General features: G+C 42.9%; 1 protein-coding gene across 2 annotated transcripts in view; it reads right to left on the minus strand.

Annotated features, from left to right (window-relative positions):
- LAMA3 (laminin subunit alpha 3) overlaps positions 1-27,387 on the minus strand; it is a 256,339-nt gene that overhangs the window by 161,661 nt on the left and 67,291 nt on the right. For both annotated transcript variants that reach the window (XM_088019656.1, XM_028098310.2), the window contains exons 7-12: positions 26,691-26,806; positions 23,731-23,849; positions 10,031-10,121; positions 7,819-7,950; positions 6,403-6,465; positions 101-235 (exon numbers count right to left, since the gene is read on the minus strand). In XM_088019656.1, the coding sequence (XP_087875782.1) occupies positions 101-235; positions 6,403-6,465; positions 7,819-7,950; positions 10,031-10,121; positions 23,731-23,849; positions 26,691-26,806 (656 nt within the window). The remainder of the gene's footprint in view (positions 1-100; positions 236-6,402; positions 6,466-7,818; positions 7,951-10,030; positions 10,122-23,730; positions 23,850-26,690; positions 26,807-27,387) is intronic.

Below are 27,387 nucleotides of genomic sequence, written 5' to 3' on the forward strand. Positions count from 1 at the left end.
GCAGGCCACACAGCTGTGCCAGCAAGTGCTTCCGCATTTCCTCAAGAGGAAACTGATCTCAAGGGACAGATGATCACTGTGCTGTGTGCTGCCCCCTTACCTTGGCAAATAGGGAATGAGTAGAAACCCAAGCGGCAGGCATCACACCGAGGGCCCTCGACCCCAGGGCGGCAAAAGCACCTTCCGTAGGCATCACATATTTGGGGGAGAACACCTTCCAAGTCACAGTCACACCCTGCAAGGAGAAAGGACTCTCAGAAGGGGGCCTCCAGTCTCCTTCCTTTCTCAGTTCCTGCCTTCCCTCGGGTGTCTGTCATGTAAACATAGATAATGAGTCATCTATGGCTTCTAGACATTCTTGACCAAGAACACTACACGTTAAAGGGAAATAAACAAACATGAAGGAAAGGTCTGGGATGCCATTAAGAAACATCTAGGGTGGGCACTCCTTTGCAAAGCAGCTACAATCTTTCAACATCTACCCCTGGGGAAACACTTTGCTTTTTTTTTCCAAATCAGAGCCTTATGCAGTAAAACTTCAATTTAATAGATTCCTATCTCACGACCATAATTAACATATTTCTACCTTCCACCATTTTTTAGAAGAAAAGAAACTAACATAAATTCAGCCCTACTATGTGCCAGCCGTGGCTTTCGGGGGGCTACGCTTGGGTTGTCTTGCTTAACCCTCCAGGCACAAGGCCTTCCCAGCAGCCAGGCTGCTTCCTATCCCTCCAACCAGCACTTCCCTGCCTCAGGACCTTTGCTCTGGCTGTTCCCTCCACCTGTAATGCGCTCTCCTGGTTCTTTCTTGTCCCTTAGGTCTTAGTTCAGAGTCAGCTCCTGGGAACACCTTCCCCAACCCATCTGCATGAGCAGGCTCCCTCCTTCCTTCTCCTCTATCTTAACTACGCTGGTCTTTCACAACACTTTTTTTTTTTTTATTTTATTTATTTATTTTGAGAGAGAGAGAGCATAAGCGGAGGCCGGGGGGGCAGGGGGAGAATCTCAAGCAGACTCCACGCTCTGTGCAGAGCCCGGCATGGGGCTCCATCCCAGGACCCTGAGATCATGACCTGAGCTGAAACCAAGAGTTGGACTCTTAGCAGATTGAGCCAACACTTTAATTACTGAAATCACTCAATGGCCTCATGACTTGTGCTCTGACCCATAGAAGCAAGTGAAAATGCTCTGGTGCGACTTCTGAGCCCAGGTCACAACAGGTTTTGCGGTTTCCATTCTCACCCTCCAGGAACCCTGAGACCACCATGTGAGTCCACAGGAAAGAGAAAATTTGACTGTCAGGTACAGTCTGGGCATTAAAACCAAGCATTGGAATTCAATAAGATACTTGAACTTTATGTTGGCTTCAAGGCCCGAAGAATCCTGATTTACAACCACCTATAAACAGAAAAGAAAGCATCTAGTACCTATGCATTTTTTTAAGTTGTTTCTGAAATTCACTTTTCAACATTTCTTCTTCCTTACGTAGCAAATCATCCCACACAGAGTCAGAAACCTGGAGGCCCCCCTCACGACTCCCTGACCCTCACTTCCCCACACCTCACCATCAGGTCATAGTGATTATAGCTCAGGAAAGTCTCTGGAATCTTCCCCTGCTTCCAGAGTTCTAGAGCCTTCGTTCAGGGCCTCATCCTCATTCGCCTAGATTATTTTGAGAGCCTCCTAACCAGGCTGACTGCTTCCCATCTTGCCCCTTCCAATCCATTCTCCCTAACGGTGTCAAGACTGATCTTTCTAAAACACCAACCTTCTCATACCATTTTCCAGTTTAAATTCCTCAAAGGTGAGACAATGCCTTCAGGACACAACCCAACGTCTGACATGCGTGACATCGTAAGCCTAGGAAAAGCGTCCCTTCTCAAGATGCTTTTCTGACACTTGCCGTACAATGGTCACCGTAAAGATACAAATCTTTGGCGTCCTCCATGGATACGGCGCCCCTGTAGATGGGGTGCAGCTGCGCCCTGCAACCCACACAGCTGAGCCTGGCTGCCGGCTCTTGTCTTTCCCTAATTCTCTCCTCTTCCTGAACTTCTCCCCCCACCACTGACTCAGCCCCAGTGACCTACCTGCCGTCCCACTCCTGTCCCCATGCCTTCTCTCAGCTGTCCCTCTGCCTGGATAACTCCGTCATGCCCCACGACTCAGAGCCTTCTCCCGCTCTGGGGAAGCTCCCCCACAGCTCCCACCCTCCTCCTTCCTGCCTGCCTCCCTCCCTCCCTTCATTCTGTAAGGACACCCCTCCTGCTGGCTTCCCCCCTTTGTGTTCTCGCCCAGACTTAGCATTAGCTCCTGCTGTTTTAACAGTTTACCTGCCTGTGTCTTCCCTAGGAAGGAGCGTCCAGGGAGCAGGGAGTGTACCTAGTACAGAGGAGGCACTTAGGGAATGTTTAATGAATGAAAAACACACTAAATATACTCTTGAATACCTTCAATTCTTTTTAGTAAACACCATCCCTTGAATTCTATTGTATAGGCATCCACACAGAGCCTCCAACAGAGATACCAGGATTTGCCTGTCCGTCTTTAAGCCTTATCTGACAGGTCTCTGCAACAACAGCGACTGGCCCACCTGCCAAGCAGATGACATGCCTGGCCCCGGGGAAGGACACAGCCAGGAAAGCATGTCCTAACGGCTGTGGCCCCCACCTCTGAGTTCCCATAGTGAACATGTCCTCCAGCCCCAACCACACTGACCTCAAAGCTCTGGCAAAGGCAAGTAGCTAATTATAAAGTGACTGGAGGGACTCAAACCCTTTTCATGATATTTGTCAACAAACCTCCTGGGCACCCATGTCTTCAGGCCCCATGGGCATAATCGTCCCCAGATCGCCTCGATCTCCTAGGTCAAGTTTCTGCAGCTGCTGTTTTGCTGGTCCCCGCTCTTTGAACTTGGAGGCATAAACATGTGCATGTGCCTAGAGTGTATGTTTTGCATACGCTATCATTTTCAAAGGGAGCCCTTGAAGATGTGTCCATGATACACTGACTTCCTAGAAATAAATCTTAAGTGGATATAAATGATCCCTTGGACCCAGAAAACCTCAGTGATATCCAAGGTCATGAAATATAATAAAAACAACCTGAAAACATTCTGATCTGCAAAACTGCTCTGTTCTTTTGCTTCACGTCATCCTGTCTGGAACTGAGCATATGGATTTTCCAGTGACGTGGTTCTCAATCTTGGCTGCACTTCGGAATCTCCTGGTAAAATACAATTGCCTGGGTACAGAATCCTAAACCCTGAAATTCTGATATAATCTCACAATCTGTAAAGTATGGTCTGAGAACCAAATCCATCCTGTTTTAGTAAATAAAATTTTACCGGGACACAGCCTAGATCTTTCATGTACATGCTGTCTACAGTCGCTTTCCTGGTACAACAGCAACATCGAGTATTTGCAACTTCACCTACAAATCCAAAAACATTTATCATCTGACCATTTGGGGGTAACGGTTTGTCAACCCCTAAATGGGATTTCCAGTAACGAGAGCAGTGGTTCCTAACAAGAGACATACATCAGTATCATCTGGAAAACTTGTTCAAAATACAATCCTGGACTTCATTCTGGAAAACTAGATTAGGATCTGGGGTGCTACAGAGGAATTTCTACTTTGTAAAAGCAAGGGATTCTAAAACACAGTCCTGTTTAAGAACCACTGTACTAGGGGTGCCTAGGTGGCTCAGTCGGTTAAGCATCTGTCTTCAGCTCAGGTCGTGATCTCAGGGTCCTGGGATCAAGCCCCATGTTGGGCTCCATGCTCAGCGGGGAGCCTGCTTCTCCCTCTCCCTCTGCCTGCTTCTCCCCCTGCTTGTGTTCTCTCTCTCTCTGTCAAATAAATAAATAACCTCTTAAAAAAAAAAAAAAAAAAAAACCACTGTACTAGAAAACATGGAAACATGAAACACCAATGGGCCTTAATGAATTAAAATGCTCAGGGGTAGGAGGGTGCTCAGTATTAGCCAGTGTTCTGCATCTTCTGATGTTTGAGCTTCTTTTTGTTTTGTTTTTAAGATTTATTTATTTTAGAGAGAGAGAGCGAGCATGAGTAAGAAGGGCAGAGGGAGAAAGAGGGAATTCTCAAGCAGACTCCCTGCTGAGCAGGGAGCCCGAGGTGGGGCTCGATCCCAGGATCCTGAGATCACGACCTGAGCTGAAACCAAGAGTCAGATCTTCAACCAACTGAGCCACCCAGGTGCCCCAAGATGTTTGAGCTTCTCATGTTCACTGCTGGGAGTCAGGCCCCAAAGTGTATGTTTTTAAAATGCAATAACAAAAGACCAAATTGAAGTGATATGTGTGCATTCAAATTCCCAAACAGATCTTACTGCACTCGTTGAAACTTCTTTTCCCTGAGGTGGTGTTCTAAGACTTCCCTTGTATTTTGTAACAGATGTCTGAACATCCCTTCAAATTCAATTAGATTTCTTCCCCCCTGCCCCCAAGTCACTGCCAGTCTTACCTGGGGAGGAAAAGGAATTGAATAACAAAAGGATTACTGGAAACAGTAAATGGGAGATCTAAGACATTCTTGTGGAAGAAAACCCAAGATGCGTGGTGTAATCAAGGCTCAAAAGCTGAGTTCCACTCTAGTCAATGAAGAAACATTAAGGAAACATTTGGAGACAGCCACTATGGTCAGGATCCCACCCGCTACGGGCAGGGTAGATACCGCAGGAATTAGAAGCATAGCTGCTGTCCTCAGGTGACCAAGTGTCTGGTGAAGGCTTACGGAAATAACTCCGCGTAACAACACAGAGCACCATGGTTTGGCCAGAGGAGCTGGCTATGCGCACGTAAGCCCTCTGCGCTGCCCCCAAATCCTACAACATTCCCCAAGCCCATGCTCTCCCCCATATCCCAGGATGACACTTTCATACCTTCTATATCTTCAACGCTACAGCTTCCTCCCCAACCTCACCTCCTGCCCTGACCTTGAAACTTATTTCACAGAGAGAAAAAAGGAACAGCCAGAAGAGAGGGTCTCACAGCATCCGCCTGTCCCTCCCCCAGCCCTGCACTTCGCCTTGTCTTCTGCAGCCTTGAGCTGCTATATTGTTACAAAAGAAATGGAAGTCTTCTGTGGAAAAGAACTCTCTAGAGACCATCTTCTTGTCTGGTCCCAAGTGCCCCTTCTCTGCCCACCCACACACTGGACACACCAGGAGGAGGGGCAGGTGTACTCACACACCCCTGGTACTCACTCCCTTCCCTCGTCATGTGACCATCAGGCTGCTACTGGTGCCCTGGAGGGGGTGAGAAGCTCAGTGGGTGAGGTCAACATGGTCCAGATGGGGCACAGTCATGGGCTGTGTGCGTGTGCTGTGCCTGGATGTTGGAGCAGTGTGCCTTCCTGAGTGGGTGTGTCCTTGCGTGTGCTATTGTGGGCTTACCTAGAACACTGCCCCCAGCTCCAGAATCAAATCTCAAGATCTAGAATATTCCTCGTATGGGTTAGTTTATATCTACAATGTGAAAGGCTCCCCCGCCCCTTAAAAGTAGCACCCTTGTGCAGGGCGCAACCCTGCATATCATAATCTAACATATCAGAGATTTCATTTTTTAGTGGTTTGTATATATTTTTGTTATTGTATGAGTCCCTCCACTGGAATATAAGCTATAGGAGAGCTGGGGACTTTTCTCTATTCTGTTCACTGCTAAGTCCCCAGCAGCCAGAATGGTGCTGGGCACGTGACAGGTGATCCTAATACCTGCAGAATGAATGATGAGGTAAGTGTAGCACCCACACCCTCCCAGTACTCACCACCCTACCCCAAAGGCTGCTCCCTGCACACTTCTGCCCAGGGGAACCTGTCTGGCTGCAGGAGCTCCTCAGCCTCCCAGCACACCAAGCCCCAGAAGCAGCCCTCCGTCGGCGGCAGGTAACTGAAGTTATCCTGTCAGCTGGGATAATGCCGAGCGAATTCTATGTTGTCTCCTAGAGATGCCTAGAGGGATGGAGCTCCAGGTGCTATGAGGACCTTGCTTGCTAATGCATCTTCATACTGGATCCCTTTACTCCCTGACTCACCCCCTTACTGATGTCTCCTGGGATCACCTCCAGGATCGACTGCTTGGGCTCAAATCCTTTCTCAGGGTCTCTGTTTGTAGACCCCAAACAAGGCAGCAGGCAACTGATTGCCACTGGAAGTTTCTGAGGAAGCAAGTGACATACAATCCAAGCTCTGTTTAGTCTCCTTAATCAGGGAACATCATGCAAAAGACAGACTGGCATAGAGAATGATACCTGCAAGGCACCTGCCAGGCTCCAGTAAGGAACACTTGAACTTGGGCGTAGTAGCAGGCATAGGAAGTAAAAAAATAATATGGAGCACAACATTTCCATTGAAGTTAAACCAAAAGAGAGGGTACTCGCCTTTTATATCTCCAGCTACTGGATCTTCTGGACTTGGAGTAGAAATAGGGAAAATGGGAATTCCTAGAAAAATCGTTTTTAAAAAAATACAGAGAAAGATTAAAGAGACGATAAAGTAAAATATTAAATTGCATGAACTAGAAAGAAGCCCTTCTAACTTCGTGAAAAGTAGCATGTGGAGCCTAATTTAGAGAAAGGCAATACTGCTATATATGTATATATACATGCAGCTGAAACCAGACTGGTCAGACATTCTGATTTGTCTATTAAACTAACAGAAATGGGTATTTTGTGCTCACAATAGCTATGTCTCAGGCTAAGCAGGGACGAGCTTGGTTTCTTTAGCATCTTTATTGGTTTTTTTAATGTAAAATTGAGAACAGTTTTTTTTTATTTTTTTCAAGTTTTTTTCCCCATAAAATTTGGTTAATGCCATAAAATTGTTTCAGGTTTCTTTTTGTCACTAAAAAGGCAAGTGCAGTTTCTGCTCAGGCTGTATCTAAATAGTTACAGATTCTAAGTGGATTGAGCCTCAATTCAGTGTTAACTGAATACCGCTGCTTAAAAACTTAGTTTCTTTAAATATAAGATGATCATGTAATTCATCCTCCAAACTAGGCTACTGGATGGTGAAAGTGGGAGCTAGTTTAACGATTCCCCTGGGACAGCAGGTGTGAGCCAGGACATAAAATCACCCCATTCACATGTGTCCTGCCCCCATGTCCTACAACACATGATGCTTTCCCTGCCCCGCCAAGCTGGGAATGCAAGAACGAATTCAGCAAGGGGGGGTGGGGGGGGGGCGTTGAGACAGCGTTTCTTTGTCCTAACACAAAAGAGCAGTTTTTACACTTTAGCGGAACAAACAGAATCATGGCTCTTGTTACAATTTGCAGAGCTGATTTCAGACTCTCCTGTTTCATATTCTATGGTGTTTCTACCAGATACCTATATTCTCTCTCTCAGATGCTGAGACATTCCCTCCGATCACTGCAGTAGGGGAGGTGGGAGCCCATGGTAACCTGGCCAATGCTACAGTGGGCAAGGGGCAACACATCCCCCAGACACCCAAAACACTGACACACACTATGTGTGTGCACACGGACATTTGGCACCCTTGACACTTCTTCCAAGTTCTTTTGTGAAGAGAAATCACACACACGGATCACTGTTTTCTGACCTCCTGGGATGGCAGTCTCTATGGCACAACCTAACCTAATCATCGGGCATAAATAAGACTAGAAAGTGCAGTCATATAAATGTTACGCTCTGAACTTCTGCAAACACTTTCATGGGAATACAGCCTATGTGGCCCCGTGTCTGTGGTGCCACCACCCTGCCCGCTGTGCCCTCGGGTGTGAATGCACCAGCTACGTGCCAGGAACGGACGCCTCTCCACCTGCCGGGGCTACTTACTCAGGCAAAAGGGGAAGTGATAGTATCCAACTGCACACTTCTCACAGTTGTCTCCGCGGAAATTCGGCTTGCAGGTGCAGCGGCCTGAGCCCGGCTCACAGGCTTCCGCATGCTCGGGGTTACAGCTGCAAGCTAGGAGAGGCGCAGCCATCAGTGCACTCAGGAAGGTGGCCCTGTCCCCAGCACCTCTCACGCAGTGTGTACTACTTTCCTGTTGGCCCCGGTTATTCTTGAAAGGGCACAACCTGTTCTCCACTTCATACCTGCTTAATCGTTTGCATCGACCAAACCCCAGGGACCCTCAGAGATAAGCTTTAAAAGGCATCCGCACTGAGTTCTCGAGAATACAGTTTATTACGCTGAGCACTGTCTGGCTCATGCATTGGAGGCAAGGTGTGCACAGACTCCAGTCAGAGGGGCTGGGGGGGGTGGGGGCGGTGCTGCAGCCCCTGGTAGGTCTGTTGGGCACAGTCCCCCTCTCCCCCTCCCCCGGGCCACAAGCCAACTGCGAATGTCCACGTGGTGGTCAACATCACCTAGGTGCAATGTGGTCACGAGTGCAGGATGCGTCGACATTGATATATAACATGTGGACAGCACAGCAAGATTGTGCCCATAACCCAAATGTTAGATTCCAGTGACGGGACTTACTGAAGGCAGTTTGGCAACCAACACGACTGTTAGGTTTGCATTCCAGATAGACATACTTGGGGTACAAGAGGCTTGGTAACCCCTCCCTTGGGAGCTTCCCCTGACCTGGCAAGTCCTGACCTTGGACAGCAAAAATACTATCAGAACACAGCGAAGTACAAGCCCCGTGAGGAACTGGGAAGCTAGGGAAGCTGTGGGCAGCAAGTACCACCCCAGGCTAGCTTCTTCTGGTGTCCTTTGCTTAACTTGCTTAGAACTGATGCATCCTGTGGATTCTCTATGCTACGTCTGTAACATCTTTGCAAGACTGCGAGACCACTTCAGTGATGAAGAAAGAACCTAGAACAGTCATGGAGAGCCGAGAATCACCAAGAACAGTGATTCCGGGAAAGGGATTCAGGATGCATTTGCGATGTCCTGGTCTCCTTCGCTAAGGCCTGTTCTTCGCGGGCCCAAGAAAAGTGATGGACATACCTCGTGGGATGATGTGGGAGAGGGAGGGAAAAGAGGAACACTCTTTGAGCAAGGATGAATGCCCAACAGAGAGGCAAATCAGAGTTCACACATTCTTTGGACTTTGATGCCCTCCAATGTTAATGATATGATGAGTGAATCTGGGGGGACAGTGGGCACAGCAGCCAACTTCAGGCCTGAACTGTTTCCAACGGTGACAGCCAGAGAGCATAAAACGGATGACACAGGTAAGGCAAAGTCCATAGTCTGACCTGTGACTGATAATTCCCCAGGGAAAACCTGGTGGCATTCTGCTATATCATGGATGCGGTATGGTACAGAGCCATCAGACAGACAGGACCTGGATCCTGGAGCTACCAGTTAGTAGTTTGGGCAACTGGGCCAACATAGCGAACTACTCAGAGCCTTTGGTTTCCCTGTATCTAAAAATGAAACTAATAATACAGTGTCCTAAGTTGGTTGTGATAATTACACATCTGTGAAATTACTTCAAAATACCTTGCATATAGCAAGTGCCCAAAAAATCACAACTGTTTTAGATAACATGACCATTATTAAATCCTTGTGAAATCATTACTATATTGTCTGGATGCTAATGCAGACAAAAATTTGAAATTATTGGAGATCACAGAAACATGTCAAAATGACAGAAAACAGAAGAACTACCATTTGTTAGATGGCCGGTGTGTGACAAGCCCAAAGCTTAGTGTTCCCCAGGTGCTTCTGCCAGCATGTCATTCATTACATCTTAGAGAATATGCAGGCACACCTCGTTTTATTTTCTTCATTGTGCTTTGCAGATATTATGGGTTTTTTTATGAATTGAAGGTTGGTGCCATCCCTGCGTCGAGCAAGCCTATCGGCACACTTTTTCCAACAGCATTTGCTCACTTTGTGTCCCTGTCACATTTTGATAATTCTCACACTATTTCAAACTTCTTCACTACCACATTTGGAGCAGAATCAACAATGTGAAGAAAGAGGGAAGGAAGGAAACGACTATCCCATCAGAGTTCAGCCCAATGAGCGCCCTGAAACAGTACAGTACAGACCGTCCAAGACATTCCAAGTCAAAAATGAAACTTACGGATGCAGCCGTGAGGGGCGTCGACTGGAACACCATAGGGGCGGTAGAAACCTTCAGCACAGTTTTCACAGTTTATACCAGCTGTGTTATGCTAGAAAGAAATGCGAGAAACTTAGAAAGAAGAGTCCTGGAAAAGTCCATACTTTGTGCTATTCATCCAGTGAAACCATTCTGTCATACACTATTGTAATTTCAAAGTCAAAAAACTAAGCGTTGATCTTGACCTTGAGTCTCCAAGATTTACCACAGGGCACTGGCTTACAGGTGGCTCTGGATTTTTTTTTCCCCATTGAAAGAGGAAACGAGGGTCAGTTCCATGAACTAGACAGCCCGGGTTTTCCCCTCTACCCCAGAATCTGCTCCATGAAGCACCTGACATTTCAGTGAGGAAAAAATTCAAGAGCACTACCCTTCCCAGTTTCTATCAGAAGGAGTGAGTGGATAACAAATCATCCTTAGGTTTAACCAGGGAATAAAGGGCCATGTGTGTATTTTTATCTTCCCTGATTTTGGAAGAGATCGCACACACAGATTTTATTTGTGCTTTAGTCCTGAAACCATTACCAACACTTCTGTTACGTGAACGGGAAATGTAGGTGCGAGTCTCATGCGCAGAGCTCATTTTAAAGTACAATACTAGGCGGGTTTTTATATTTCATGGTTAATCCTTGTAATTGTCACAAATCAAATTGCCTAACGTGCATCATCAGTTTCCAAGAACTGCACACCATGGATCTAACTCAAGTCTGCCTCTCTTGCTCTTTAACTTGGAAGCAATTAGAAGGCCAGTGTTCTCTCAATGTAAAGGAAAGCAATAGGAAGGTGAAAAGAAAACACAAATATAACACACTTTGATCCAAAAGGAGTCTGCATAGAATCAGAGTGGAGAACAAAGACCCTTTTCTGAATGCTCTCCCCCATTTTAGATGGTTTTATTAATTACAGATTTTTATTTATTACCACTCCTTGTCCTGTGGGCTAAAATCTGAATTCACTTTAACATTCAGGTCTAAAACCGCACTGGCCACTTCTCTGACTTAATATTCGCATGCATAAACATTTGGGCAAATAAGGAACAGCTGTAGTCCACCTCTCTTCGATCAAGAGCCAATTGCTTGCCACTGTGACTCATCATAGGACATCAGGTTGACCTTGGCTCCCAATTTTTCCCCATTGAAGAAGGAAAGTTTCTCTGAAGTGGGCAGCCCCACCTCTCCCTTCTACCACAAATTTTGGTTAATAAAGCACCTGCCACAGAGAACTTATATTTTTAAGATGCAAAGAACAGCAACAAATGACCAAAAGAGAGCCGCAAATCACCGTGCGGATGGCATAGTGCCTGTAGTTTGCCTCCAAATCTTGAGTATTCTCTAGGACCCTCACCTTGCCTGAGGGCAATGACATACCACTTTACCCATGGATACTATTGCCATGGCTGGACCAAGGCCAGATGGAGCCCCGAGGACAGTGGTGGCTCCGGATTTCTATACAGGGGCTGCTGGAGAAGCAACCTCACTGGGAGGAACGGGGGCCTGAATTTGCATTTGCCTGACACTTCACACAAGATGAGAAAACCTCAAACCAAGGAGTGAGGTGGGGGCTGATGGAATCTATGCAGGAAATAAGTCTACCCCCACCCCACTTACCCCTTCCTTTGGTACCACCTAGAGAGGCTTTCTACAGAAGGCTCACCTAAAAACCCCAGGCTCTGATCATTGACAATAATCTAATTCCTCCAAGCATAACATTTCCAAGATGCTTTTCCATCTTCAGGTAAACCCCATCTCTCCCTTTTCCTCTCAATTCCTTGACCACATCTACAACACTGTCGCTGGCTTCCATTTCTGTGAACCTCAAGTCCACATGGAGACGATTAGGCTACTCAATGGCCACACTGTCCCAGGAAGCCCCCTACCTGATTTTTCTTCCAAAGGCCAACATGATCTGGCCTCTGTGACGTCTCCAACCTATCTATGCCTGCTCACTCCCCTCCAGCCACATGGCCCCCTTTCTCCTTCTCAGGGCCTTTGCCCTGCCATCCCCTCTGCCTGGAACGCCCTCCCCCACACAGACGCCTGACTCATTCTCTGGCTTCTTTTGGGTCTTTACTCTAATACAACATCCTAGGGAACTGGTCACCCTAATTTAAACTTCACATACCCCAAAACCAATACTTAAAATAGTAAACTCAAGAAATAAAAATAAAATCAACACATATGAGAATGTGGCCATCTTTGACAACTGCTTGCCCTGCAGGATAATGACCTGGCTCTCTTACGGGCTCTCTGATTGGCCACCTGAGCGTCTCCAGGCGCAGCCCAGAGCTGCTGTTGGATATTTCTCATTCTGCCATTACCGGCACTCCTTAGAAAAGGTGGGAGATGGCCAGGTTAGGTGGTACCATGGGCTGAATGCTGGTGTCCCCCCTCCCCAAAATGCATATGCTGAAACCTAATCTCCAATATCATGGTATTTGAAGATGAAGCCTTTGGGAGACAATCAGATCACAAGGGTGGAGACCTGATGATGGAACGGGTGCCCTTAAAAGAAGAGAGATGATCTCTCTCCACCACGTGAGGATACAATGAGAAGGCAATCATTTGTGAACCAGAAAGTGGGCTTTTACCAGATATTGGATCTGCCAGCACCTTGATCTTAGACTTCCCAGCCTCCAAAACTGTGAGAGGTAACTGTTTATTGTTTAAGCCACCTATGCTACGGTACATCTGTGATAGCAGCCTGAACAGCTGGGTTTCTGATAGGCATACCTTGCCATAGGGCATGTGTATTCTACAAGTAAATTCAAACTTCATCTTGAAGCATCACCTTGCAGCTCACCAAGCCAAATGACTCCGCTATGGCAGCACCCCCCCTTCCCTTCCTAGTTAAGACTCCCCATATCCCTCTATATATGACATAGGATAGGCTACATTTTTTACCTCAAATGAAGAGCCAATTGTCCCAACATCATTTATGTAACATCCATCTTTCGTTTCCACTAGAAACGCCAATTTTACTGTAAACCAAATTTAAACATCTACATGAATGTGTTCCTAGATTCTCTATTAGAGAATGTTTTGCTATCTTGGGAGACAAATTCCCTCATAACTCTTCATCTGTTGTCTATCCTCTCATGTTCTTTTATTGATAAGAACTTTAGAATCACTCTGTCAATTTTCATTAAAAAAATCCTATAGGAATTCTGATAACAACTGTACTTAATTTATAGGTTGATTTTGAAGAAATGGTATATTTATGTATTGAGTCTGGAAACACATGATGCCTCTCCCTATAGGTCTTTTAATAAACTCCAATAAGGTTTCATAGATTTGGACGCAGCCCCATAGTTAATTCTTCTGTTGTTTCTTGGAGTACTTCCAAACCATTCCATCCGTTTGTAGCTATGCTCTCCTGCATGGATGTGTTTCTACTTTGCATCTTTCTGGAATCTCCTGAAATCCCTGGTCTGTTGGTGACACTTTTTCTTACTTTTCATGCTATTGTAGATTCCGGAAGGAGAGGCTATTTTGCTTGTTTACCATCTTTTCTGTCATATTGTGGGGATTTGGTGCAGGAGGGAATGTGGCTGCATGTGCAGTTCTTGGTGCCATCTCTTAGCTTTATGGGGTATATGTATGTGGAGGAGACAAACAATTTGGAAATAGGACAACCAACACATCAAGAACAACAGCTAGGGAGTAAGCTCAAGACTTAGATCATAATTTGGGGAGAATTGATATCTTAACAATATTGAGAATATGTTACAACTTTCCATTTATTTAAGTTTTTCTAAATTTCTCTCAGCAGTGTTTTTTTAGCTTTAGTATAAAAGTCTTGCATGCCTTTTGTTAAATATATTCCTAAGCATTTTATGCTGTTGACATAATTTTATTTTTTTTAAGATTTTATTTATTTATTTGACAGAGAGACACAGCGAGAAAGGGAACACAAGCAGGGGGAGTGGGAGAGGGAGAAGCAGGCTTCCCGCTGAGCAGGGAGCCCGATGCGGGGCTCGATCCCAGGACCCTGGGATCATGACCTGAGCCGAAGGCAGAAGCTTAACGACTGAGCCCCCCAGGCGCCCCAACATGATTTTATTTTTTTTTAAGATTTTATTTATTTATTTGACACAGAGAGAGACAGAGAGAGAGAGCACAAGCAGGGGGAGCGGCAGGCAGAGGGAGAGGGAGAAGCAGACTCCCCACTGAGCAGGAAGCCCCATGTGAGGCTCGATCCCAGGACCCTGGGATCATGACCTGAGCCAAAGGCAGACGCTTAACCAACTGAGCCACCCAGGGGCCCCTGACATGATTTTAAATTGAGTTTTTATTCCATTTTCCTATTGATTGCTGCTAGAATATAAAAATACAATTAATTCTTATATATCACCCTGTATCCCACAACCTTACTAAATTCACTTATTAGTTCTAGTAGTTGTTTTGTACATTGTTTAAGATTTTTTACATAAATAGTTATGTCATCTGCAAATACAGACAGTACTACTTTTTCTTTCCAATAGTAATGCATTTTATTTCTTTTTGATTAAGGCATGCAACGGTTAGGACCTCCAGGGCACTGTTTAATAGAATTGGTGAAAAGCAAGCAACCTTGCCTTATTCCTAATCTTTAGAAGGAAAGAGTTTAATATTTCACCACTAATATTTTGTTAGTTGCATGTTTTTCATAAATGCCATTTATCAGCTTGCACAGTTTCACTTCTATTTCTAGTTTGTTAAGAGCTTTTATTGTAAAATGGGAATTGGTTTTGTCTAATGGTATTTCACATGATCCTTCTCTTTTATTGTTAATATGATTAATTATGCAGATTGATTTAATTTATTAAGTTTTTATTTTATTTCCAGTATAGTTAACATACAGTGTCATATTAGTTTCAGGTGTACAATACAGGGATGCAACACTTCCGTACATCACCCAGCGCTCATCACAACGTGTGCCCTCCTTCATCCCCACCCCCTATTATACCCATCCCCCCACTCACGTCACTTCTGGTAACCATCAGTTTGTTCTCTATAGTTAAGAGTCTGTTTCCTGGTTTGTCTCTCTTTTTTTTCTTCTTTACTCATTTATTTTGTTTCTTAAATTCCACATGAGTGAAATCATATGATACTTGTCTTTCTCTGACTATTTTGCTCAGCATAATACCCTCTAGTTCCATTCACCTCATTGCAAATGGCAAGATTTCATTCTTTTTGATGGCTGAGTAATATTCCAGTGTGAATATATACCACATCTTCCTTATCCTTAATTTGCCTATTGTAATGCTGCTATAAACATCAGGGTCATGTATCTCCTTGAATTACTGTTTTTGTATTTTGGGGGGGTAAATACCCAGCAGTGAGATTACTGGATTGTAGGGTAGTTCCATTTTTAACTTTTTGAGGAACCTCTGTACTGTCTTCCACAGTAGCTGCACCAGTTTGCATTCCCACCAACAATGTAAGAGAGTTCCTTTTTTTCCACATCTTCACCAACACTTGTTTCTCATGTTTTTTATTTTAGCCGTTCTGACAGGTGTGAGATAATATCTCATTGTACTTTTGATTTGCATTTCCCTGATGATGAGTGATAGTGAGCATGTTTTCATGTGTCTATTGGCCATCTGTAGGTCTGAAATGTCTGTTCATGTCTTCTGCCCATTTTTCAATTGTATTACTTTTTTTTTGGGTGTTGATGTATTTTGGATACTAACCCTTTATCAGGTATGTCCTTTGCAAACACCTTCTCCCATTCTGTAGGCTGTTTTTAGTTTTGTTGATTATTTCCTTTGCTGTGCAGAAGCTTTTTATTTTCATATACTCTGAATACTTTTTTGCCTTTATTTCCCTTGCCTCAGGAGACACATCTATAAAAATGTTGCTACCAGGGGCACCTGGGTGCCTCGGTTAAACATCTGACTCTTGATTTCAGTTCAGGTCGTGACCTCAGGGTCACGAGATCAAGCCCCACATCAGACTCCACGCTGGGCATGGAGCCTGCTTAGGATTCTCTCTCCCTCTCCCTCTGCTTCTCCCCCCACTTGTATTCTCTCTCTCTCTCTCTCTCTCTCTCACACACACACACACACACACACACACAAATTGTTGCTATAGTCAACATCAAAGAAATTACTACCTGTGCTCTCTTCTAGGGTTTTTATTGGTTTCAGGTCTCACATTTAGGTTTTTAATCCACTTTGAGTCTATTTTTGTGTATGGTGTAAAGGTGTCCAGTTTCATTCTTTTACGTGTAGCCATCCAGTTTTCCCAACATCATTTGTGAAAGATAAATTCTGTGGTGTTGCTTGTTATTTCTCCTCTCTCATTTGTGATTTTGTTTATGTGAGTCCTTTTCTTTTTTTCTTTCTTTTTTTTTTTCTGATGAGTCCGGGTAGAGGTTTATCAATTTTGATTTTTTTCAAAGAACCAGTTCCTGGTCGCATTGATCTGTTCTGTTTGTTTGTTTTAGTTTCTATATCATTTAGTTCTTCTCCAATCTTTATTATTTCCTTCCTTCTTCTGCTTTTGGATTTTGTTTGTTCTTTTTCTAGTTCCATTAGGTATAAGGTTAAGTTGTTTATTTGAAATTTTTCTTGCTTCTTAAAGTAGGCCTCCCTTTTAGGACAGCTTTTGCTGCATCCCAAAGATTTTGGACCTTTGTGTTTTCATTTTCATTTGCTTCTACATAATTTTTATTTATTCTTTGATTTCTTAGTTGACCCATTCATTGTTTAGTAGCATATTATTTAACTTCTATGTATTTGTGCTTTTTCCAGATTTTTGATTTCTAGTTTCATAGTGTTGTGGTCAGAAAAGATGTATAGCATGACTTCAATCTTTTTTAATTTGTTGAGACTTGTTTTTGTGGCCTACCATGTGATCTATCTAGAGTCTGTTCCATGTGCACTCGAAAAGATTGTGTATTCTGCCATTTTAAGATGGAATGTTCTGAATATATCTGTTAAATCAATTTGGGCCAGCATGTCATTCCTTGTTGATTTTCTGTTTGGATGATCTGTCCATTGAGGTAAGTAGGGTGGTAAAGTCTCCCCTACTCTTATTGTATTATTATCAATTAGTTCCTTAATGTTTGTTATTACCTGTTTTATGTATTTGAGTGCTCCCATGTTGGGTGCATAAATATTTACAATTAGTATACCTTCTTATTGGATTGTCCCTTTATTATTATATAGTGGCCTTCTTTGTCTCTTGTTATAGTCTATTTTTTTAAGTCTATTTTGTCTGATATAAGTATTGCTACAAAAGGCTTTCTTTTAACATCTATTTGCCATGATAAATGGTTCTCCGTCTCCTCACTTTCAATCTGCAGGTGTCTTTTGATCTGAAATCAGTCTTATGTAAGAAGCATATGGATGGGTCCTGGTTTTTTATCCACTCTGTCACCCTTTGTCTTTTGACTGGATCATTAGTCCCTTTATATTCAAAGTAATTACTGATAGGTATATATTTGTTGCCATTTTGTTACTTGTTTTGTGGTTATTTCTACAGTTTTTCTCTGATCCTTTTTTCTCTTGCTCTTTTTCATGGTTTGCTGACTTTCTTTAGTGACCTACCTGAATTCCTTTCTCTTTATTCTTTGCATATCTATTCCTGGTTTTTAATTTGTCATTACCATTAGGTTTTTTTTTTAAGATTTTATTTATTTATTTGAGAGAGAGAGATAGTGAGAGCAGGAACAACAAGCAGGGGGAGTGGGAGAAGGAGAAGCAGGCTTCCAGCCGAGCAGGGAGCCCGATGTGGGGCTCGATCCCAGGACCCTGGGATCATGACCTGAGCTGAAGGCAGATGCTTAACAACTGAGCCACCCAGGTGTCCCACCTTTAGGTTTGTATATAACATCCTCTGCATCTAGTAGTCTACATGAAGTTGATGGTCCTTAAATTTGAACCCATTATTTACTCCTCTCCCACACTTCACATTTTAGATATATGGAATCATATTTTACATCCTTTTAATCTGTGAATCCCCTGACTAATTTTTAAAAATGTACTTATTTTTCATATTCTAATTTATGGTCTTTCCTTTCTACTCAAATAGCCTCTTCCTTTAATATTTCTTGTAAGTTATGAACTCCTTTAGTTTTTGTTTGACTGAGAAACTATCTTTCCTTCTATTCTGAATGATAGGCTTGAGGGCTGCAGATTTATCTCTTTCAGCACTTTGAATATATCATGCCACTCTCTTCTGGCCTGCAAGGTTTCTGCTGAAAAATCCACTGATAGCCTTATGGGATTTCTCTTGTATGTAACTGTCTTCCTTTGTCTTGCTACTTTTAAAATTCTTGTCACTATTTTTTTTCCAATTTAATTACCATGTGTCTTGGCGTGGACCTCCTTGGGTTGATTTTGTTGGGGGATCTCTGTGTCTCTTGGATATGGATATCTGTTTCCTTACCAAGATTTGGGAACTTTTCAGCTATTGTTTCTTCAGATAAATTTTATGCCCTCTTTTCTGTCTCTTCTTCTGGGATCCCTATAATGCAAATGTTACTATGCCTGGTGGAGTCACTGAGTTCCCTAAGTCTATTCTGTTTTTTGCTTTTTTTTTTTATTCATTTGACAGAGAGAGACAGAGTGAGAGAGGGAACACAAGCAGGGGGAGTGGGAGAGGGAGAAGCAGGCTTCCTGCTGTGCAGGGAGCCCGATGCAGGGCTCGATCCCAGGACCCTGTTATCATAACCTGAGCCGAAAGCAGACGCCCAACAACTGAGCTACTTAGGTGCCCCAAGTCTATTCTCATTTTGCATAATTCTTGTTTTTCTCATTTGCTCAGCTTGATTGATTTCCATTACTCTGTCTTCCAGGTCATTAATTCATTCCTCTGCTTCCTCTAGCCTGCTATTTGTTCCATGTAGTGTATTTTTAATTTTATTTATTATGTTCTTCATCTCTGATTGGTTCTTTTTTATTTCTTCCGTCTCTTTCTTAAGTGTCCCACTAATGTCCTCCACTCTTTTCTCAAGTCCTGTGAGCATCTTCATGATCATTGCTTTAAATTCTCTATCCACCATATTACTCATATCCATTTTGCTTAGGTCTCTTGCTATGGTTTTGTCCTGCTCTTTCATTTAGCACATATTCCTCTGTCTCTTCATTTTGTCGAACTCTCTCTATTTCTGTGTGTTAGGAAAGTCAGCTACTTCTGCACTTGAAGTAATGGCCTTATGAAGAAGAGGTTCTGTAGTGCCCTGCAATGCAGTGTCCCCCCTTTCACCTGAACCTGGCGCTGCATGGGTATCTCCTATGTGTGATGCATGCACCCTGCTATTGTGGCTGAGTTGCTTTTTCCTTCAGCCCAGGCATCTGCAGTGGCTCTCTTTGCTCTTTTGGGCAGTGCTTTGTCTTAGTGGGTTAGGGGGTCAGTCTGGGGCCACCCTGACCTTGAGTTTAGTCAGACTAGGCATTTGCCAGAGATGCAGTAGCACCAAACTGCAGGGTGCCTTCCCTGTATTGTCCCCTGAGAAGCTTTCATTGGTGGGCAGGGCCTGCAATCAGAGCAGGTGTCTGCCCTCGGCCAACTGTTGGGGCCTCCATCTGACTGGTCTGTGCAGTTATCTTTCCCCCTCTCCAGGGCAAGAATCACTTCAGAGTGGTGCTGGCCATTGTAGGGGCTGCTTACATACTGCCAAGCCTACAGCACCATCCTGTACGGCCTCTGGCCAAAAGCATATTGGAGGAGGTGGGTCCCCCAAAGCACAGTGTGGAGGCAGTGCTAGCAAGCTTTGCATGCCATGAGAGGGACCCTGCAGCATCGGGACTAAAGCAGCCCGTCTGGCTCCATGGAAGCCAAGTGTGGGGTTGGGGGTGCAGGGGTTATAGTGCCAGTAAGCTTTGTGCCCCTCTGTCCTCTACAGGAGGGGCCCAGCAGCACTGAAACTGAGCCACCATCCAAAGGAGTGGATCCTTGGAAGCACAGTACAGGGTGGGTGTGGCAGCCAGGTGGTGGTGCCAGCAAGCCTTGCGTCCACATCTGGTGCAAGAGGGGCCCTGCCATGCCAGACTGAGGTGGGCTATCCAGAGGGGTGGATTGGTGGAAGCACAGTGAATGCGGGTGGGGCAACAGTGCTCGCAAGATTGGTAGCCAGTCCCTCTGGTGCCCATGTGTTTACACTGGGGGGCAAGGGAGAAAAATGGCGTCTGCCAATTTCTTTGTTCATGGAGGATTTCCCCAGTGATTTCTGTTGCCTCCTGGACAGGCTCTGAGATGAGTAAATCACTCTCCCTCCCATGTCCCCCAGGCTCCTTTCAAACTGCTGCTTCTCTGCTGTATCTCCACAGACTGTTTGTTGTGCTGTCTCTTTAAGGGCAGGGATTCGGTTTCCTGTTGCCCCTGGCACTCCCAGAACAGAGCCTACTGGGCGATTTTTTTTAAAGTCCAGGCTTTAAGCCCTGCTGATTGTAAGAACTCATGAAATCCAGCCTCTCTGGTTTTCAAAGCCAAACGTTAAAGGGGATTCAGGTGTCCCTATGCCCCTCCCCCAACTGACAGTCCTGTGAGTCCATTTAGCTCCCTATCTCTGCCCTTCCTACCCTTTTGAGTGTGACCTCTTCTCTACACTGAGTTGTGGAGTTTATTCTGCCAGTCTTCAGGTTGTTTTCTGAGTTATTTACGCCGCCGTGAGTGTTCTCTAGTTATATCCATGGGTTGAGGTGAGGCTAGGGTCCTCCTACTCCACCATCTTCCTCAGCCTGCAGATTGATTTTTGAATGTTCAATCAACCTTGCTTTCCTGGGATAAATCTTACTCATCTTAATATACTACCCTTAGGCTATATTGCTGAAGATCTGAGTTTCCATCTGGTATCATTTCTCTATAACCTGAAGAATTCCCTTTACCATTTCTGATAGTGCTAATCTCTCAAGTAACAAATTCTTTCAGTTTTATTTTATCAGAAATATTTGCCCTTTTGCTTTTCTTGTTGAAGAACATTTTTGTTAAATATAGAAATCTTGGTTAACAGTTCCTTCTTTTTTTGGTTAGCACATTTAAGGTATTTTCCACTGTCTTGTGGCCTCCACATTTCTAATAAGAACTTCACAGTCATTGTGATGTGTTGTTTTTCTCTACTTTCAAGATTTTCACTTTTTCTTTGGTGTTCAGCAGTTTGACTCTGCTAGGCCCAGGAGTGGTTTTCCTTGTATTTATCTGGCTTGGGAGTCACTAAGTTTCTTGAATCCTAATCTACTGAAAAATTTGAGAAATTTCTTGCCATTCCTGCTACCATCACCACTGCTGATGCTGCTTCTGCTGCTTCTTCTCCTGCTCCTCCTCCTCTCTTTCTTCCTTTTCTTCCTTTTTTGCTACATTCTCTCTCCTCTCTTCTGGGACTCCAATTACATATATGTTAGATCTGATATTGTCCCACAAGTCTGTAAGTTTCTGTTAATTAATTTTTTTAAAAAATCTTTTTCTTTCTTTTCTTAAGACTGGATAATATCTATTGATATATCTTCAAATTTACGGAATCTTTCTTCTATTACATCCATTCTGATATTAGCCCCATCCATAATCTAACATATTCTATGTTTTAGTTCTAGAATTTTCATTAAGTTCCTTTTATAGTTTCTAGTTCTCTCCTGATACTTCTTATCTTTTCATTCATTGTGAACATATTTTTATATATATTCTTAAGCAAAGTTATAATAGCAGCTCTAAAATCTTTAACTGCTCATTTCAACATCTGGATCATTTCAGGATTGTCTCTATTGAATATTTTTTTTCCTGAGAATGGGTCACAATTTTTGGTTCTTCAAGTGTCAAAAAATTTTGGCTTGTATCCTGGACATAATAAATATTACATTGTAGAGACTCTGGGTTCTGTAATATTTCTCTAAAGAATATTGAATTTGTTTTGTTTTGTGACATAATTAACTTGACTTTTCCCAAACTGAAAACTGTAACTCTTTGTGTGCTAATTCAAATCTCAAATAAATTATGTTACTCTTAGCTGAAAGCCTTTCTGTGCATAGATGGCTCAGGGGTCAGTGAGAAACTTGGGATGATTCTATACACAGAATCAGAGATTCTTTTCTCTCTTGATTTCTTTTTTCCTGGACTCCCCAGTCACTTTCCAAAAATTGTCGTTGTTCCATCCAAGGTCTGCACTCTTGTATGTACTTCAGGGCAGAAGGACTCTAGATTTTCTAGAGGAATTTTAGCTACACCACAAGGCACCAACTTCGGTCTGTCCTCTGGCTAAATGTCAAAAATATATGTAGCTCACCCTACACTGATCCTTTTTGCCAAGCAGCAGCTTCCCTCCAGTACCTTCCTGCTCATATGTACTCCCCAGTGTCTTCAGATCACTGGTTGGGGGAAAAGGACTTCCTGTTTTTTTGTTTTTGTATTTTGTCTATAGTTTATAGTTATTATCTGTGGAAACTTTGGGTCCTGTTGGAGGTACTAATCCATAACAAAGGCAGAATTCTCTACTTGTTCATGGATTATAAATATAAAAGTTAATTATGCAGAGATATATACTTACAATGGCTAAAATGGTAGATTTTATGTTATGTATATTTCACAATAAAAAAATTTAAGTTACTTATGCTAAGTATCTAACTTAAACAAGGCATTTTAAGTTTAAGTTGGAAAAAAATGCAACGAACCTAAGCAAATTTCAATAATTTCTTACGCAAAAGAAAAATGCTTTCACAGAGCCACTATGAAAAAAAGGTCTATACTGATGGTTTTCTGGAACAGCAAGGTACAAAACAGAGTATCTCTGAGAGAAGGAAGAGGAAGAACAAGGTGTTCTAAAGACATATGGAAGTGGCATACTCCTTCATCTGGAGAAAGGATTCTACCTACACATCCCAGTCCAGTGCTTCTGCAACTTTAATGTGCCAGTGAATCACCTGAGGGTCTTAAAGAGCACAGTCTTAAGAAGATCCTGGGATCTTTCATTTGTGCAAAAAATCTATCATTTGTAAGAAACTTATGACTTATATTTTACTTGTAGTTAATTACCTGCATTGACAAATGATACAAAATGGAGTGGGAGAAAGGTGCAGGATGGTGGGTCCCTAAGGAGTTGTGGCCCTGGTTCCATATAAATGGACATCTCATGAAAAGAGTACCTTTTTAAAGGCAACATTAACAAAACATCACTTTAAAAGCACACAACACAAAGTGATAATATGGACCAAATTCATGAACATTATATCTTCCTCTACCACATGTTCCTCTTGGCTAATTTCTAGTGAACCCAACTGTCCTACAGAAGGGATGAAAAATCAATGTTTCTTATTAAGTGTCAATGGCAGACTTCATTAATTGATCATGATGTACTTCCTCATGGTGTCTAGATTCAGAATCTGTCTGAAAACAGGATTTAGGATCAGCACAGAAGTTGACACCTATTTGCCCTACTATCTCAGACCTTCCTACCACAAGATGGATAGCATCCATGGTGACAGCCAGCAATTCTCCTCCCTATTTAGGCAAAGACCTAAATGAAGAATCTAATCAATAAAATTTGGACAAACCTGTCTCAGTCCATTTTCCGTATAACCCCAAAATTATATCCAGCTAACAAGGACTTTTGTGTATAAAAGTAGAGAAATGTTTATAGAAAATACTTTCAGTTGCATATCACTTTATTGATATCTCTCTGGGAGCCTGGCTTAATGGATGCTCCTTTCCTACAGTGACATATCCACTTTAACCTAAATTGTGACTCACCTGACAATTAATGCAGACCCCTCCACCTGCATAGATGCCGTGGCTATTCAAGCTGGCCTGCTGCCTCTCAACATCTGGATCATAGTAACAGTCGAGGGCGTGACCATGGCAGTTGCATGCTGAAAAAGTCATTCTAAGTTAGTATTCCATCATTACTATGAGACATTTCGTAAATTCCCCTAGATAGTATTACCACTCATCGCACCACTTTACTAAGTCTATTCTGGACCACCATATTCTCAGTGGAAAATTTTAGGGATTTTTTACACAAAGATTCACCTATAACAATATGTGATTAACAGCTTCTTTCATTGGGTATTAAGTGGGAGAGGCTTTCTCTCTCTCTCTCTCTCTCTCTCTCGCTATATATACATTTACAACAAATTAAGATAAACCAAAATGCCAACTAGGCTTCATGCACACTGCTATTACTACTATTACCAAGAATAACTGAGCTCTTGGTACCCCGTGAAAAGTGTTTTACATGCATTATTTCATTTAATCTATGCAACAAGTCTCCAACGTAGATACTATTATCCCCAGAGACCAGATGGGGAGGCTGAGGCTGAGGCTCTGAGAGGCTAAAGCATGTCTCCAATAAGAGAGGCAGAATCCTGACTTGTATTTGACTCCAAAACCTATTCTCTTAGCCAATATTCTAAGTTTCTCATCTCAGCACTATTTACAGTAGCAATAAACTGGAAATAATCTTAATGTCTAATTCTAGGGAAATGGTAAGCAAACAATAGTATCTTTGCTTGACTGTCATTTCTATGAAGGCAGGGACCCCTTGTGTTTTGTTTGCAATAGAACCCAGTCTGCAGCACATAGTGAATACTCAGCAAACACTTGCTGGATACGCTTGACTCCACAGAATGACAACACTGTGTGCCATCAAGAAGGATGCTGAAGGGTTTTTAATAAAACGGGAAAATATCTAAAAGTATAAAGTGAAAAAGAGTTGGACATAAAATTATATAAATAATTGTATAAGTAATTACATAAATAATCTAATATATATTAAATAATAATATTAAAGTATGCATGAAGAAAACACTAAAATGCCTAACAAAATGTTAATAGTGGTTCTCTTTGGGTAACAAAATAATTGGTGATTCTGTTTTTTTATAATGTCCAAGTTATCTACAAGTAATGTATAATACTTCTAAAATTTAAGAACAAAATCTAAAAGCCATCTAGGATTTTCATCGTTGACAAGATGAAAAAGATCTAACATGAGTAAAATTCTTACTCTCTTTTAGAGAGAATATATATTCACTGCATTCCACGTAGATCAAATTTTCCAGGTCTTTCTAGTAATTTGTGTTTTAATCAAGTTTCCAGATAAATCTATTAGGGAAGAAGAGTGAGTTAGAATTTCAAGTCACCTTGTTTGTAACAGGCTGAGTACCTTCTTATTTTCATTTCTCCAGTGGTGCCATGATTTAAAAAATTCAAGGCATTTATATTAATTAAATCAGTTATTTCTCAAGAAATCCGTTCATTTTGAATTGCACTAATTCAAATGGAATTGAGAAAGCACCTATAACGAATGGATCTTAACTGGTCCGATTTCCTTATGCTATTTTTTTTGTAATTTGTAATCCCTTTGACAAGTTTACAAAGCTTAAACTCTTATGAAAGGAAATTTTAAAAGTTTTCCTGTGTGCTGGAGTTAAGCATGTCATTCACTGAAAGGTTCCATTAACCTGGAAAACTAACTAATTTGTTAATGTTGGAGTTCATGTGATAACACTCATTCAATCAAAATAGCCGAAACCGGTACTCGAAAGCACTGGAAGACATAATTCCTGATTATTAGCTTTCCTTCTTTCTGGTCCCATTCTCCAGGGAGAGGGATGAGGAAGTCACTGAGAAGAAACCTATTAGATATGACTATAAAGAGAAAACGGCCAACCAGCTAACACCCCTGGACCTAGAGATGCACCTGACCGTTCAGCTTGGGCAGCATCAACACCTCACAACAGTGTTAGAATCTCTCAAAGTGCCCTCAGAACTCCTCAGTAAAAATCCTTTTGAGTGTTTGCTAGTCATAGAGATCATATCAGTCTTATCCCTTAGTTACAAAAACCATTTGGCCAAAAAGTATAAAGTACAGATTCTTTCTTACCCACCTAGTTCATCAAACCTGAATCCAAATATCTTTTGGTCATTTAAAAAAAGCAAATCCCTCTCCAAATGCTAAAACTATTCAAAAAAATCAATCGATAAAATAAAAATATTCAGAAAAAAATAGGCCACAGTCTCCAAAGCCAATAACTAAAACTTACAAAAGTGTTTTCAGCAACTGGAATAAATGTGTGGCTTCCTAAGAAGATCAGTTTACAAGGGAATCTTCAGTTGGATGTCTGAGGGCTTATTTGTTAAAAATAACAGTTTTCTTACTTTATATTACACCATAATTAAAAACAGCCTCTCATCTTTGTTCCTTCCTTCCCTGGTCCCCTCCACCCTGCAGCTGCCCCAATCCTACTGCAGTTTTACCACACACACACCCCCACCCCGCCTCTGGTCATTGCTTCCAGCTCTCTGTTCAGACACCAATCTCAAAACCTTCTCCCGACCTCCGTCCTCACAAGAGTTAGGATTCATCACAAGGGTATCACATCCTAAGAAATGGAAAGGGTTTACAGTTTAATAGTGGCTACATGATATTTTAGACTACTAAAAAGAGAGGCCAGCATTAAGTGAACGCTTAATACATATTAGTAATTATTACTAGCTGTTATTTTTGTTCTCCTGTTTATATCTGAATTTAGAATGGCGCACTTTTACCCCCAGGCTGTGTGTTTTTCATTACAATAGACAGACCTGAGTCCCTAAGACTAACACAACACCACCCTCTTCAGAAGCACAGGGAAAACCTAGCATCAGGGAGAAATGGGGGGAAAGCGTGGGCGGGGCCTCGCTCCCCAGTACCCCCTCCCCACCGCGCTCACCTTCACACTCATTGCTCTGCTCCCACGTGGCGGGTCGCCAGCGCCTCTGGTTGTACCCAGCACAACAGCGATCACACGTCCTCCCACAGGTGTGGTGCTGGCATTCACACCGAAACCTGGGCATGTGGCCAAGCACATCTCAGTTATTCAAAAGTTTTGATTAAGATCAGTTGTTCCTGTGTGAGAAACTGACAGTCATGGTGGTTACCCAAGGCACCATTCATGGAGTAAGTATGAGAACAAAGCACTTTGCATACATTATTAGTTCAAGTCTGCTTATTGTCTCTACTTTGTAGATGGTGACACTGAGATTCTGAGATACTAAAACACTTGCCAAAGGTCAAGCGATGATAAATGGAGAGCCAGACTTCAAACCTAAGTTTGTCTTGACTCCAAAGTTCCAGCTTTCTTCTCTACCACCTTCCAGAACAGGAAATGAACACAGGAGTAAGCAAGTGCCGAGTTTACTGGGAGGTGTTGAGTATCACATCTTCAGGAAGATCTGGAGCAGTCCCATGAGAAAGGTCTGCTCAGGTGCCTTTGCTCTCACCTGGGGTCATGCACAGAGATTCACCAAACCCAAGAGCCAGTCCCTAACAAGATCTCAGAGGACCCTGCTCCAGAAGGCTGCCCCAACTCTAACAAACAGCTCCTTGCAAGGCCAAAAACAGATTACTCAGCAAGGCAGAGGGGTAAC

The sequence above is a fragment of the Eumetopias jubatus genome, unplaced genomic scaffold (assembly GCF_037043125.1).
Source record: "Eumetopias jubatus isolate StellerSeaLion01/CBP00866 unplaced genomic scaffold, mEumJub1_p1.0 scaffold_16, whole genome shotgun sequence".
NCBI lineage: Eukaryota > Metazoa > Chordata > Mammalia > Carnivora > Otariidae > Eumetopias > Eumetopias jubatus.